General features: G+C 38.3%; 1 protein-coding gene across 1 annotated transcript in view; it reads left to right on the plus strand.

Moving 5' to 3' along the window:
• stxbp4 (syntaxin binding protein 4) overlaps positions 1 to 9988 on the plus strand; it is a 49473-nt gene extending 39485 nt beyond the window's left edge. The window contains exons 22-23 of the mRNA XM_051416971.1: positions 8294 to 8351; positions 8996 to 9988. Coding sequence (XP_051272931.1) covers positions 8294 to 8351; positions 8996 to 9152 — 215 coding nt within the window. The 3' untranslated portion in view covers positions 9153 to 9988. The remainder of the gene's footprint in view (positions 1 to 8293; positions 8352 to 8995) is intronic.
• The last annotated feature ends 6002 nt before the right edge of the window (positions 9989 to 15990 follow it).

The raw sequence follows: 15990 nt of genomic DNA on the forward strand, positions 1-15990 counted from the left end.
AGGTTGGCCAAAAGAATAAAACATTTTGGCGGCTGCAAAATCCTCGAAAACTCCTGAAACAGGGCACAAAATTTCGGGTTCTTTGGTTCTCGCACATGGGTGTGGTGAAATGGCTCAAGAGCATCTTTGTCGTTCGTTTGGCGTGTCGCGGGAATTTAATGTTCGCCATAAACAGGAATTTCTTCACTCAGTGTACTTGTCAGTCTAACCAAACTTCACATATCGGTTAAGGGTCCCACCCTGAACACATCTTCATGCAAATATTCAGTCATAAAAGCGAAAGGGAAGCCGCGATCAACATCATTACAACATTTTCATGGTGTCGCCTCGACGTGCACAGACTGCGAGGCCCTGTTCATCGCTGCTTGCAGCTTGAATTTTTAAGTGAACTTGAAGGCAACACAATTTGTCTTCTGCAGGCAGGATGTGGGATTTTGACACAGTCACCTAATTTCCCTCCGTCAGTGGGAGGACGTGGGCACAGTTACATAATTAACAGCCGTGATTCAAGATCAGGCGTCCTCCATCCCTCACACCGTCCTGTTAGAGGTAATGATGAAGAAGGAACAAAAGCCAGCGCAGAGAAAGTAGGTCAGACTAATCCAGGTCTCACATTTTGTGTACATCTGGAGTGAGTGTGTGTGTGTGTGTGTGTGTGTGTGTTTTACAATCACCTGTAGCTCGTCTTCATCGCAGCCCTCTCGTTGCCTGGATACGTGTTTTGCTTTTAAGCTTGTAACTGCAGGAACCTTTGTCTTCTTCATTCACTGCCAGTTAATCTGATCAGGAGCACATCCACCCGCCCACACACACACTCGCAGACACACAGACACACACAAACACACAGACACACACAAATACACACACACACACACTGGCAGACAGATTGCCTGATAAACAATCAACAGAAAGGCTTCAGACTGAGCAGTTTCAGACTTAGTTCATCGATTCGTCGTTCGCGAGCAGCATCTTGGACACCGTTACCATGGCGACCGTGTCTCTTCCCAGGACTTCAATTCAAACACAACTAGTGTGCACTCACCAAAATATGTTCCAGGGGTAATGGATTCTGTCTGGGTTTTTTCTTCATCGAACACGTTCGCCGCCAACGTGTTTCTTCAACCTGAGGCTGGTTAATGCTGCACAGTAAAAGCAACTGAAGTCGCACTTATTGTGAATGACTCATCACTCATAACATTTAGAAATAAGTGGGTAACAACCTGCCGATTCTGAACTTTAAAGGTTCTTTAGAGTCTTTAGAAACAGAGCTTAATGTTGTGTAAAAACTTGTAAACTGGCACCAAACTGCAGAGTCCGCAGAGCTTCAACCGAAATGATGAAAGTAGAGCAGCACAGAAATCAGCAAAACATTTGGTTGAAAAACGTTACATTTAGTTTACTTCAATCACTTTGTAATAGTGTTTTATTGGAATAAAAGCGCCACCTAGTAAGAGATTTTGTACAGCTCCTCAGCAGTGGGTCATAGGAAGATATTTAAACTTTTGCGTGTTTAAAAATGCTAAAAAACGAGAGGAGCAGAAAGGAAATAAATAGTTTTGCAGGCGGCATGTTTCTAGCTGTGTGTGATTGGCCAATAAACGGATCAATGGAAATTGTTTCACGCTGACTGCAGTTCACTGAAGGGCCACTGGTGGCACTGTTACTACAGTTTAATCAGAGAGAGTTACATATAGAAGCTTTAATACGTCAGATAAAACATACCATTAAATTAATAAAACTAGTAAAGGAAATCAGATATTAGGTTTTTCTGTAGCTCTGCTCAATAATAAAAATGATAATAATAATAATAATTAGTGTTCTTCCACATATTCAATGACCATGATGATTATTGTTTGATATCCAGGTCCCAGACGCTGATTTCTTAAACTGTGTTTTGCCTTCGCTCGGCTGATATCATCTTAATCAGTCGCCTCTGAATCTGTTCAATATTCTGCATTATTAATGTTCAGAGTTCAGCAGGTTCGTGCAGTTTACAGCCACCGAGTTCACACCGACACACTCACTAACACATACAGTGTATACAGTCACGCATACTGAGGGCATTTCCACAAGACTGGGTCTGTGTTATCAGGATCAAACTTTCATTATAAGAAACATTTAAATGCTGATTTTCACACTCAGCTCAGTCTGTGATTTTATGTTCACAGTGTGGGTTATAAACTGATAGTGTACTGTGTGTGTCTTCAGACAAAATTAAATTATTCTAGCATCTTTGTGAACTGGTGACATATAATCGTACCTCACACTGGAGCAGCGGCCTCCTGACACTTTATACTACTATTTTAATTACTAACATCATGCTTTAATGTAGTTTCTGTACTTTTTATGTCATTATATAGCAGCCAAACAAACAAAGGCTCTCGTGCTCTCTGCACACATTTGCAGGAACGTTTGCTGTTATTTTGCACCAAACTTAATCCAATGTTTTAAAACTGTGTTTTTATGGTAATTGTATGAGAAGGGTTAGATTGAGGCTGTTTCAGCCCTCCAAACCAACTCAGACCCCTCTGAAACGAACCTGTCTAACATTTTAGATTTGTGTTGAGTTTATATAGTGACTAAACCTTACTGTTGCTGCTCTTGAAACAATATTTAGTTATATTTAATATATAAATCATTTTTAGGACATTTTTCTTGCTAATGTCTGAGAGTAATGTGAGATACTACAACCTTTATTATTTCTTTTTAAATAAATACTGTTGTGATAATAACCTAAAATGATGTGCATTTTGTAGCTTTTAGTCTAATAACATCAACATTACCACAGCCCCAGAGCCATATGGACCATTTATGGTTGTAATAATGATATTAAACTATTAAACGTCACATTAAGATTTCAAAGTCATTGTAAGGGCTGATATTTTATTGATGTCGTCTATTACGTAAGGTTTATTGGTTGGGTCTTACGCACGTGTTGAGCCTGTAATTTAGCTGTAAGTTCCTTTAAATCTATGGTCTTTATAGCAAATTTAACTTTTTTACAGGTAAGGTGGGAGGAGTCGGGCACCCTTTGGGCACCACCAAATATGTGAAAATGCATAGTTTTTAGTCAAATGACATCACAATTGTTTGTATGAATGAATGACTGAAAGAGCAGAGGGACTACAGTGTGAACAGATTGTATGAAATAAAAAATGTTAGATTTAGATTAGCCTGAGGGAAGGGGTGTAGTTTAAAGTCCCTGCACTCACTGTTAAAAGCACACAGGTGTATGAAGGTGCAGCATAAAGAAGGTCTGCGTATGGAGGAGAACGCTGTTTGACTCCCGTGTAGAAACCAAAACTTAAGTGAGTAACCTAACTTCAGATTTCTTTCCTCAAACTAACCAAACTGTGACTTCAGCAAACTTTATTTTGAAAAAATAAAAGTTATTCTACATTGAACTCTCTCGCTGTCGTTATAGTTGTTGTGTGGATGATTGTTATGTGAATATATTTATAGTTATTGTTATTTGTGTGCCCCTTAAAGCTCCAGTGATCCAGATTGTAAATATATTTGGATTTTAAACATTTGAAGATCTGAAGCCTTTAAAAAATATGAATTTATGATAATAAAGACACAAAAAGTTGCAAATAGTGACAAAAACCCTCCAAAAACTACATCCAGTCTGATCGAGGTTACTTTCCCCTTCTGCAGTTTGGTCCTCCAGAGCGAAGGCTGTTCACAGACGGTGTCAGGGACGTCTGTGCAGCCGGTATCTTTGTGTTTCTTGTTGCCATGACAACTGCACCAGCATATATTAGTGAGATGGACCCACAGTTTCTGTCAGCATCATTAAAACCGAGAGCAGAGCTCCTCATCAATGAGCCACACTGTAGTTTATCTGTACGCCAGCCTGCTGCATCAAATGTGGATTCATCCGCCACTGGAAATAGTCCCCAACAAGTAAACCACTTCCTCCTGTTTGTTTGTTTGTTTGTTTGTTTGTTGTTTTTATTTGGGTCACAAATTAATTTGTAGAGTTTCTTCCTCCTGCTAAATGCTCTAATTTAATCTAATTTATGAAGAGAAAAAAAACGAGAGCTTTAACTTTCCCTAAACGCACACGTGTGTTTGTTTTACTGAGATAAAAAACCTTCATTTAGTCTCATTTATAAATAATTTATCGTGTGTAACACATAAAATACAGCTGTTATTTATTAAACATATTGTAACCCGCTCAGGGATTGAAAATTAGCGTGAACTGCAGTGCTGAGTGAAGTGCATCATCCCTGGTAAATAAATAATAAAATAATAAAAATATCCGTCTGCAGGAACATTTTCACGCTGAAGAATCATCTGGATCTCATGTTGAAGTTAAATTATTAATCGTTACAGTGTTTATGTAGAGCTCCAGTGTGTTACAGCCTAACACTCAGAGTTCAGTGAGGTTTTATTAATACATTTATTTATTGTTATTTCACATTAATAAGGCTGTAAACCTACACAACAAGCATCCAAAACATCTTAATTACTAGACACATGAATCAACCGCTGATGTCTCTACTGTTTGAAGCTGAGGGAAGAAACACTGCCAATAAAATGGAGAAATTAAAGAGATTTTAGTAACATTTTTAAAATACTATAATTTGCCCTAATCTTAATTGAACAAATGTGTTTTTTGTAACTTAAGATCTCAAGTGTTCTGCAGGAGTCGGCGAGAACCAAGTGATTTATATTTTGTGCAACCACGAGGACTCTGCAGACGTGTCTTGTCTGTTTTCATCTGCAGTTCAATAAAGACACTTCAGTTTTAATAACAGTCTCTGTGGGTGTAAAAGTGTTTCCCTGGAGACGCTTTCTGCTGCGTTCCCGTGGCCGTGGCCTTTGTGCCGCAGCGACGGTTTCAATCAGTCACGTGGTCACTGACCTCAACAACAACTAGCCCTCTGGGAACGGCACCGGCAGCTCAAAAACACCAGAATAAAATATAAAAGCAAAACTCAAACTCAGACATACGGTCGCCGACAAGGGCAAACGTGCCGCAAACAGCAAAACGCTGCAAACATAGGAATGATGCAAATCCAAAAACACACAAACACATAAAACAAATGCAACAGAAAACCGCAGCAACAGAAAAATGCTGCACACAAAACCCCAAAACAACTGCAAGATATAAACGCTGCAAATTCACTCGACAAAACGGAAGTGCGCCAGGCCACTAGGAGGACCCGACCTGAGGGATGGACCAGTCCTCTAGGACCAGACCCGAAAGACATGAAGAAGAAGAAGAAGAAGAAGAAGAAGAAGAAGAAGAAGAAGAAGAAGAAGAGGAAGAAAGTTGGCTAAGTTTTGGAGAGGAGAGTAAAAAGGTACGTTTTCCATTATGTCTTTTTTAAACACTTGGCCGTAATCTTTTATAATATTATAATATTAAATCATATTAACTAGTATTAAATATGATTTAATATTATAATATAGTATTTTTTATAATATAATAATATATATTTTTTTATAATCCTATAATAATTATATTTTTATAATAATATATCATAGAAGAATATTATAATAATTATTAAATCGTATTAAATAGTATTAATATTATTTAATATTATAGAAGAATATTATAATTATTATAATATTATTATAATATAATATAATATAGTATAATATAATATAATATAAAAGATTACGGCCAAGTGTTTAAAAAAGACATAATGGAAAACGTACCTTTTTACTCTCCTCTCCAAAACTTAGCCAACTTTCTTCCTCTTCTTCTTCTTCTTCTTCTTCATGTCTTTCGGGTCTGGTCCTAGAGGACTGGTCCATCCCTCAGGTCGGGTCCCCCTAGTGGCCTGGCGACTTCCGTTTTGTCGAGTGAATTTGCAGCGTTTACACTAGTCACAAAAAGTTAGGGATATTCGGCTTTCGGATGAAATTTCAGAATGTACATAAGATGCACTATAACCTTTCCAGGTGATCTTAATTTGAACTTCTCTACTTAAATGCCCTACTTTCATGATATAATATCACTGTAGCATCAACTTTTTACATTTTTATTAAATTTCACCTGAAGTGGAATATCCCTAACTTTTTGTGAGTAGTGTATATCTGGCAGTTGTTTTGTGGGTTTATAAGTTTGTGCTTCTGCTTCGTTTCTGTGATTGAAGCATTTTTCTGTTGCTGCGTTTTTCTGTTGGATTTGTTTTATGTGTTTGTGTGTTTTGGGATTTGCATCATTCCCGTGTTTGAAGCATTTTGCCGTTTGAAGCGTTTGCCCTTGTCGGCCACCGTACAGACATGCAAAATATTATGTTAATCTAAAGAAACGCAGATGTGTCAAAAATGACTGGATAAGATTATCAAACCATCTGACATTAAACATACTTCATATACGCAATAAAAAGACAGAAAATCAAGATAAAAGTGTTTGATTATCCAGATTATTTGCTTTGTTATTCGCCTCAGTTTATGCCATTCAGAAAATTAATATAACAGAATATGTAATTGTTATGTAAAGACTGAGTAGAGCAACTGAAACTGCTGTTTTTACGTCTACGTCGGTGAATTCATTATTTATTTTGGAGGCCTCACATTAGCCAACAGATGTATCTAGCTATCTGAGGATTTATTTAGACTTGCTAGAGTATTGTAGACAGTTACTAACTTAGGATATGACTTCATGTCGGTTATATATTTTAATACATTTGTGCGTTACATTATCGCCTGTTTCGCATTTATTTTCTGATCTAACTCTGTGACGTAAGTGTTTATTTCATCAGTTAGGGTTAGTTAGCCTTAACATTAGCTAACTTAATATATATATATATATATGTCGTTTTTAACTTTTAACCAGCATGTAGCATATCTAAGCACAGGAAAGAAGGAAGTTGACTAAGGTTTACTCAACTGTTATTGGAGCAATAAGAAGCGAGATTCAAAGGGAAAAATGACGTCTGAATCAAATTACATCCAAAAGTTGAAGAAATATATAACATATATCCATTGTTTGACAAGAAGACACAAACATGAGAACTGTGTGACAGAATCTATGTATTCACAAACAAGTAAGAAGGCCTATCTGAGGTACATATCACGGATAGACTTTCAGGTTTTCCAGGAACCTTGGGAGTCCAGTAAGTGACCTGGTCTTTACTCTGTGGTTCAGTCCTCTTTGACAGACATGTTTTGAACCACCTGACACCTGCTTCTTGTCCCTCGACCCTACTGTCAACGCTTAGACCCACTGACGGGATGAAACCTGGTCTGTGAAATGTACCACAGAGCTTAACAGTTCGTATTCACGGTGACACAAAGCAGTTTCCCGCCTCGGATCTGGTGTCTTTGTTCCATCAGTGAGAACCAGATTGTGGTCTCTGTGTATGTACATGGAGATTACAGTGATTGTGGGAGGGTTTACTAACAGTGAAAGACTCTAGAGAGCAATAATACTGAACATATTCTGCCAGACTAGAACATAAATGTTTTATATGTAACTTTAATGTTTACTTTAAAAACACTACAATTGTGGCTTCAAACAGGAAGTACTGGGAAGAGCAGTGTGGACGAGGAGGACTTCTTTTCCACATGATTAGCTGATGTTCTTGAACCGGTTCCGGTTCCCGTTTGAAGCCCAGTTGCAGTGTTATCGAACCTTGCATCTGACCTCCGCCCAGTATCTAACCTTCACATTTTAGCTTCTAACCAATGAGCGATACTGAAACAAAATATTACAGGAAATGCAAAACATAAATTACATTTTAGCATTATTTGTTTTGAAAGGAATTTATTTCATTTTAAAAAAAAGGTTACATAACAGCAAACTGTATGTGATAACTTGACTGTAGGACGTGTTGAAAACGAGACCCTTCGTCGATGGATGTTATTACACGCTGTTGGCGCGATACAGAGATCGTGTTTGGTGGGAAGCTTCTCATAGTGTTTATAATGTGTGTAAAAAAGAGTCCGTATCAGCAGCTCTGTGCCCTGTACCTCTGAATATCACTCTGGATCCAGTATTCAGGCCTTTCCAACCCATAAACAGCACTTTAATCCCTCTTTTCTCCCAACGTGTGAAATGTTTGGTTTTAGTTTACGAGCTGATGTCCACAGGGCAACATTTGAGACTTTGCCCCCTTTTGTTCGTTGAAAAGGGGTTAAGAGACGATCAGCTCTCAGGCCGACGGGGTTCAGGGAAAACTGGAGCTGGATGGAAAAGAGATATTTGTGAGGAGTATTTGGTGATCAGCTGGCCTCATTATGTGTCTCTAACCGGGACAGAAGTGGGAAAGTGAAGTAAGCTGGACTCACTATAAACATCCACTCAGTGACGGTTTGTTTTACCCCCCTGCAGGTCTCCCTTACGGCTGGGAGGAGGCCTACACTGCAGACGGACTGAAATACTACATCAAGTAAGAGGAATCAGACACTTTCAAACATCATTGTCAGATCTTCTTTCAGAATCAGAATCACTTTTATTGACCAGGTATGAGGACACGTACTTTCGCTCACAGAATAAACACAAATAAACAAGACAACAAACTCAACTAAGTAGACTTTAACTTCTATGTACATACGTTGGTATTTGACAATCAGGCTGATGGTACAGAAGAAAGAAGAAAGTAGAAAATGTAGTAATTTGAAGGCACAAATGATTAATTAGAGGCAATTAATTATTGCATGTTACAAATAAAAGAACGATGTCGACTGAGGACAGTTTGATGACAGGGAATAAAGAACTGAGGTGGTTTTAGGCTCCTGCCGTCACACTAATGCAGCTACATTAGCAGTTAGTGATGTCAGAGGGAAAACCAGACAATATTGAAGCTGTGAAAGCTACATAAAGGTGACTTCTGGTCTGGAAGGAGTTTAGTAAACTGTACATAAAGCACAGCACGCCACCCACAACGCCATTAACACACGCTGGAGAGGAAAAACAGAAACATTTGAGCTGGCAGAGAAACGCCTGAGTAAGCAGCGTAGGGGTCAAGAAGCTTTGCGTTTGCCGATCAATAACTCAGCCAACGTCTTGTGCTTTTCTTCTGACCTGTGACAGTCACATGACCCAGACGACATCATGGAGCCTCCCCGTGACCAGCGGCGGCGGTGCTCCTGGGGCTCCTCCCCCTCTGGAGACCTCGGAGCTGGAGGCGGAGCGCGACGTGGAGGCGACCGACCGAAGGCCCAGCCCGTCCATAGAGACGGAGATGTAAAGACCTGCAGCAGATCCTCATTAGTGTTACCATAGCAACAGACGGCTCACCTGTAGTAACCGGTGCTGTTTGGTTCATTCAAACCTACAGAACTTTATTTAACGTCCCAAGAGTTAAATATTCAGATTGATCCCACTTTCTCGTCTGTACAGAGCACAAGAGTTAGCTGATAATTAGCCTGATCAGTAATCAATACTCACATTATTAAAGCATTAATCAACCTGGTCAGCCTTCAGCAGTTAGCTAGTGTTTCTGTAGTGGAGACTGAACGTTAACAATGATCCATATTAGCAGTTTGAATCCAACCAAAAGCTCCCTGCACCAAACTCCCTTTAAGAATATCACATTTTAACAATTCCAATTTGAATGAAGTTATCTGAAGGTAAAATGAGTGTTTTTGTCTCTGGAGTCTGGTGGAGAGTGAAAGTGTTTCTGGTTAAATTAAAGGTCTATCTCTGTAGGGCTTTTGTGTATATATATAACCTTTAAAGCACTAAAAGTAAAACGTTATTAGGTTATAATTATTGATTAATTAATATGTTTATTGTCTTTGTCCATATAGGTAGAGCTTATTTTAATGACTTGATATACTGGCGGGTAGCTTAATCTATAGTAATGATATGAAAAAAAAAACAAAAAAACAAAGAAGTTGAGTTTTTGTTGATTTTTTTGCATCCATTGTTAAATAGGGGAACAATATAACTGAGGAAGTGATCTTAAAGGGTTAAAATGACATTATCTTTAATTATTCTTCTTGAAATAATTTTTCTTATCTGCTGCACTTTTTCATGGTGGTTTTCAAAGATGGTATACAAATAAAGTTATAATCATTGTTATATAGTAAATTGTATTATTATTAAGTACCTCAAAACTGCACTTAAGTACATCACTTGAGTAAATGTACTTCCGTCCCACTGACACTGAATTATTGGACGTTACAGAACCACTTTATCAAATACAGTTTCATGCAATAAAAAGAAGAAGGCATATTGAAAACTCTTTTTAAGGAGTTTTTGTTGTATTCAGGCTCTTTTTTTTCCTCCACTTCAGCCAGTCTGACCTTTCTTTCACTACTCTTTTATTCCAGCCTTCACTCACGCTGTCGACAACCTCAGTGTGTTTTTATTCCCACTGACAGGAAGACTTTCTCAGTCATGAAGCTATTCTGAGTCGGTCTACATTCCTGCCTCTGAATTGTTGTTCGGGGCCACAGTGGAGCCTGAAGTTTGCTGCCACAAGCTTGTCAAAACTAACAAGGTGTGTTTTTCCTCTGTGCAGTGGCTCATGGGTAAGAACTGAGAGTAAACACAAGATAAGACAAAGATTAGAGGTTCTCTGTTGCTTTAAATAGTTCATTTTCAACCTTAAACAGCAGCAGAAAGTTTAAAGTTGAACAAAAACGACTTAATCTTAATGAACAGTAAAAAGATACAGGAGGTAAATATTTGATCAGTAATCAATATGAAGTGCCCATCTTCAATATATCATATAAAATCATTAATAAACATAATATATAGCATTCACATGGTATATATGTGTGGAGCCGCTACAGGTAAAATGTAAAATCTTATATTTTCATTTATGTTTACAGACATGGCAGCAATGTGTGCTCATTGATTTTAAATCGTAACTTTATTATTATTTATTCATTACGTTTAATACTTCATGCTTTTGTTTGAGTTTGAGTTCTGGTTCACCTGGAAATGTCCCTGAAAGAGACACAAATCATTTTTTTATAAAAAATATTCAGTTCTTTCCACCAAACTTCACTCAGATATAGTAAGTTTTTATTGAATTTCTTCTTTACTTAAAAGAAGAAACTCTTGGCCTACCAACACTAAAAACTGCCACCTCCTGTGGGATCAGAACCTCTACTTGTCCAATCAACACTCATCAGATCAATATCCTGCTTCTTCCATCATGGCTGCCGCTGTGTTTCTGAGGAGACTGTTGGGATGCATGTGGTAACTGTCTTGATCAGGAAATGAAGCTTGTGTAGCTTAGGATGAGGGTGCAAACTACAGGGAGGCAGGGGGGGCTGGGCTCTTCTTAATAAGACACGAAAACTTCCCGAGAATATGATTTGTGAAATTTTGGGAGGTCTGGCTGATTTCACGACAGCCTTTCTAGAAAATTGTGATGCATGTTGTTTGATGATGTTTTTAGGTATTTTTTGCAATGAAAGTGTGGGAGAAAGTGAAAACAGTTAGATAGATAGATAGATAGATAGATAGATAGATAGATAGATAGATAGATAGATAGATAGATAGATAGATAGAAAGATAGATAGATAGATAGATACTTTATTAATCCCCAAGGGGAAGTTCACAGTTTCCAGCAGTATCCACAAACTGATAATAATAATAATAATAATAATAATAATAATAATAATAATAATAATAATAATAACAACAAGAGGAGGTCAATTTAGAAGAACTAATAGAATAAAGTAGAATAAATAGCTAAATAACGAGCATGGGGCTAGTGTCATAAGGTGCATGGTCAAATCAAATAATCAAATAAGCATGCATCTTTTTTGTATAATTCATTAAATATCATGAGATTGAGAATAAAATCGACTGTTTGGAGGGTCAATGTGAGACAACAATTGGTTGAATTTGCGCTCGATTGCAGCTTCCTCTTTCTCCAATCCATTTATATGTTTCTACGTCTTCATCATCATGAACTATATGTAAACTAAAGGCTACTATTGATGATGATTTGCACGTAAGTCATCACTTAATCACAGGCGACACCACTATTCTTGCCATTGAAGTGTGGCAGCACAATCAGAAAACAGAAAAAGTGAGCTCCCCGAAAGCCATGGAATAGTGTGCACACTGCTCAGCGTTTCATGAGTGTGTCCTCAGGAGTCGTACTATACCACGTATTGGTGTTATTATTAGACTGAAACATGTTATGTCATAGAGGTAGATCAATATAGAGATCAACTCTTTTGCAATCTTTCCATTTGTTGTGGGATTTTAAACCAATTCTTCCTTGTTTGGTTCCTTTGCTGACGTAGGTAACAAAATGAAAGCCTGTAATAATGAGATTATTCTACTGTTTAGCTCCAGGTGAGGAGGCCATTGGGGGAATCATTTATTAAGCGCTGGTGTTTCTTTTTGGCGCTTTTGGAGTGTGTGAATGTGTGTGCTGCTGTGTGATGTGAATGGTAGTATTTATAGTGTGTGTGCGAGGGCTGGAAGTGGAAGGGACGAGCCAATATTCTTCCTGCCTGGGGCTCCGGGTATTGATTTCCCTTCTCGCTGGCAAGCGCAGCTATAAATATCTGCCGTGCATGGAAACACTAATGACATGACACACTCATAAACACCTAAACACAAACCTGAATGCATGACCACATCCACTGGTGTGTTTGAGACATTTCTGACTACATATCGACCTTTTGTTCACTTTAGTAGTAGAAAAAGAACAAAATCTATCTAGATAAATGTCAGATGGACAATTTTAATAAATTTGTTTCTTGTCATCATTCCTTAAATTAATAAATCAGCTCAACCTTAAGCAGTTTATTTCCTGATTATTATATTTTAAAAGTCTGGCGGGGTCTTTGATGATAACACATTTATATATTTACAGCAGATATTGTCTTAGAATTACACTTTTACTGGTTCATGTGTTACAAGTTGAGATTGTTAGGTTGTTTGTCACCTTAACGTTGTTATCTAGCTACAATAAATCTGCTTTTTAACCATGTGAGCTATCAGGACTATTTGAGCTACATCGGCTCTCACTTAAAAATAATTAATAGGTAAAGAGTAGACACTCACACAGAAAATAAATACTGACTTTGAATTAGATAAAAGATAAAAGATACCGTATACACAGGGGTTCCCAAATCTTTTGATGTCAAGGACCCCCACAGTAGATCCATATTAGACCGTGGACCCTCAAATTAAGAAAGTTTAGTTTTAAGGAACCCCTCTAGTTTTTTTAGTTATTCAGTAAAAACAGTCAACCCTATTTCTCTCCATGTTGTTCCAGCTTCTGCAAATATGATAAACACTAATATATTCTTTTCCTCCTTAACTTCCTTAACTAGTAACCTCCTACAACTCAAAGACCTCTGTTGGTCCCCAGACCCCAATTTAAAAACCACTGCAGTATAGAGTTCACATTAGAGTTACAGTAATTTGAAATTTGAGGGCAAAACACAATAATTTCTCCAGATTGTCCCCCTGATGTGCTTGTGTCTCAACAGTTTACAACAAATCAGTAGAAAAGTTACACAACCTGCAAAGCCTCCTTTCCTTGATTCAACCTGGAGAATTCAAAGGTCACAGACTGCATCAACCACCGTGTCAGGATTGGATGAGAAAGCTCAACCCAAACAGATAGTTAGTAAGCGATAGGCCCGCGTCACTGATAATGAGTTTGACAGAAATCACTTCAGTTATATGTCTTTTCTTTAAGTTCTTTGTGACGAGAGAGCTTATTAACCGAGTTGTTTTTTACAGCTGAAAATAGGTCTTGGCTCAGCCACGTAGAGTCTTAAGAGGTACCAGGAGGTCAGCGCTCTGACTGAGCTCATTCAGGCCAGCTTTGGTTATGTAAATCATAATTTCAACCGTGTAATGGTAAAAGACCATTGCATGCACAACGCTCGCACTGGGATTACATGAGCATATTGTTGTTTACAATGTGCTGTAAAAGAAACTGACCCCAAAAGTAACAAGAGCTTCTGTATAACTGAGGTACTCTGACCTTCTCAGAATCAGACTGGAGACAGTCCCGTCGTTTGAGGAGGAAAATCCAATCTGCTCTTTTGGAAATGATTTGTGGGCCAAATGATAACAGAATAAAAAGAAAAAGCTAATTATTAATTCTAACATATATTCTGTATATTCTTCTAAGTGCATGACAAACATTCATAACAAAGACAAATATTCTTTCTTTGCAGACAATAAAAGAGACTAATTAGGTTTTGGTTCTGTTTTTAGCCACACCAGCGTAGTGGTTGTCTGTTGGTCAATCCAACATTTCCAAAGTAAATCCAGAAATATTTCAACAAATCTTCCATTCCCAACCATATTCAACATATATCTGCTCAAGGACATGTGAGGGGGCAGAGGCAAAGAAAAAAAACAGAGTCCTAGATGCCCTTTAAGATACCCTTCCTCCACTGGAAGAGCACCTTAGAGGGCATGTTATTGTGTTCTCTCCACTAGAAAGGGACCCTATTATTATTATAATTATTATTATTATTATTATTATTTACACATTCGGCAGACACAAAGTGACTCTCCTTTTACTTCTGGTTTGTGGCTCAGTTTGGGGAGGTTGATCGCGTCCACCAATCAGAAGGTTGCGGTTCGATTCCCGGCTCCTCCTGCTGCATGTTGAAGTGTCCTTGAGCAAGATACTGAACCCCAAACTGCTCCCAGTGCTGTGCTTCAGTGTGTGAATGTGTGTGTGAGGCATGTAGTGCAAGGTGCTGTGAGTGGTGGGATTATTAGACTGTATATAAGTAGTCCATTTACCTCTTTAACCACTAAATGCTCCACTTTCTTCACCAGTTGTCTCTAACTGATGAGACTTTCACATTACACTGAATCCATCATTAATGTGAAAATATGGATTAGAGCAGCGTTAATATGTACAGTTACCCCAACAATCAGCCGCAGTGTTGCAGCAGGTGTTATTATTAATGTACAGGGGCAGGTACTGACAGGTAATGCCCCGGGAGCTTTACAGATTTAAAGGGATGAGTCACCGCTGTGTTTGGCCCAGTCACCGTCCTCAAGTCCTGTCCTACTTTCCTCTCTCGCAGAGGTCGTCACAACATCGCCGTGCTTTAGCAACCGCTGTTGCTATGGAAGTTTTAATGAGAGCGAGGCTGATAAGGATTTACCGAGGACTCACTGCAGCATATAGCTGCTGTATGTCTGCCTGGAGGTCAGGGGTCACAAACTAAAGTGTGTGTATGTTTCTACCATCAGTACAAATACTTTTATTTGTGCAGTTTACAGAGTTTATTCCACAATAAAGGAATATTTTTATGGGGCCTCTCCTCTCTTGTTTTCTGTTTCCTTTCCTTATATTGTCATTTCCTTTCCTGTTTCCTACCTCATTCCTCTCCTGCTTTTTCCTCCATTTCCTCCCTTGTTTCTTCCTCTCCCCTCTTCATCTTGTGTCTCCTCCTCTCCTCTCTCCTCTCTTGTTTCCTCTCCTCCTCCCCTTTATTGTTCTCTCCTCTGGAGCACATGAGGTTCAATGTGTCCAGGCTGCAGGGGGGAGCAGGGGGAGGAGAGCAGGAGACAGAGGCCTCTCATTGGATGAAAGTAGGTCAATTCGGCCCACTCATGTGACCCAGCATTCCTCTGTGTGTGTGTGTGTGTGTGTGTGTGTGTGTGTGAATAATCACATAAAATAAACGAACAAATGTTAAAATATCATAAAACTTGTTATTATTTATTTTGATGAGTTCAGTGAGGTCAGAGTTCATTCTGAATGAATGCTAACATTAAATCATCAGTGATCCTTTATTTACCTCAGAATCTATATCATATTTTATATTAATATATAAATATTATTTTATTTGCTGATGGAGACGTTTGCAACATTTTTACCTCACAATTTGTATTTTATATTAATTTAATATTTTCTCTATTCTATACATTTTTAATTTTATATTTTTATGCTAAAAAACATCTGAGGGACTCTTCATTGGACAGCTTTGTGTCTGTGTGTGTGTGTGTGTGTGTGTGTGTGTGTGTGTGAGAGAGAGAGAGAGAGAGAGAGAGAGAGAGACAGAGACAGAGAGAGACAGACAGAGAGAGAGAGAGAGACAGAGAGAGAGACAGAGAGATAGAGA

This window comes from Dicentrarchus labrax, unplaced genomic scaffold (assembly GCF_905237075.1).
Source record: "Dicentrarchus labrax unplaced genomic scaffold, dlabrax2021, whole genome shotgun sequence".
Taxonomy (NCBI): Eukaryota; Metazoa; Chordata; class Actinopteri; family Moronidae; genus Dicentrarchus; species Dicentrarchus labrax.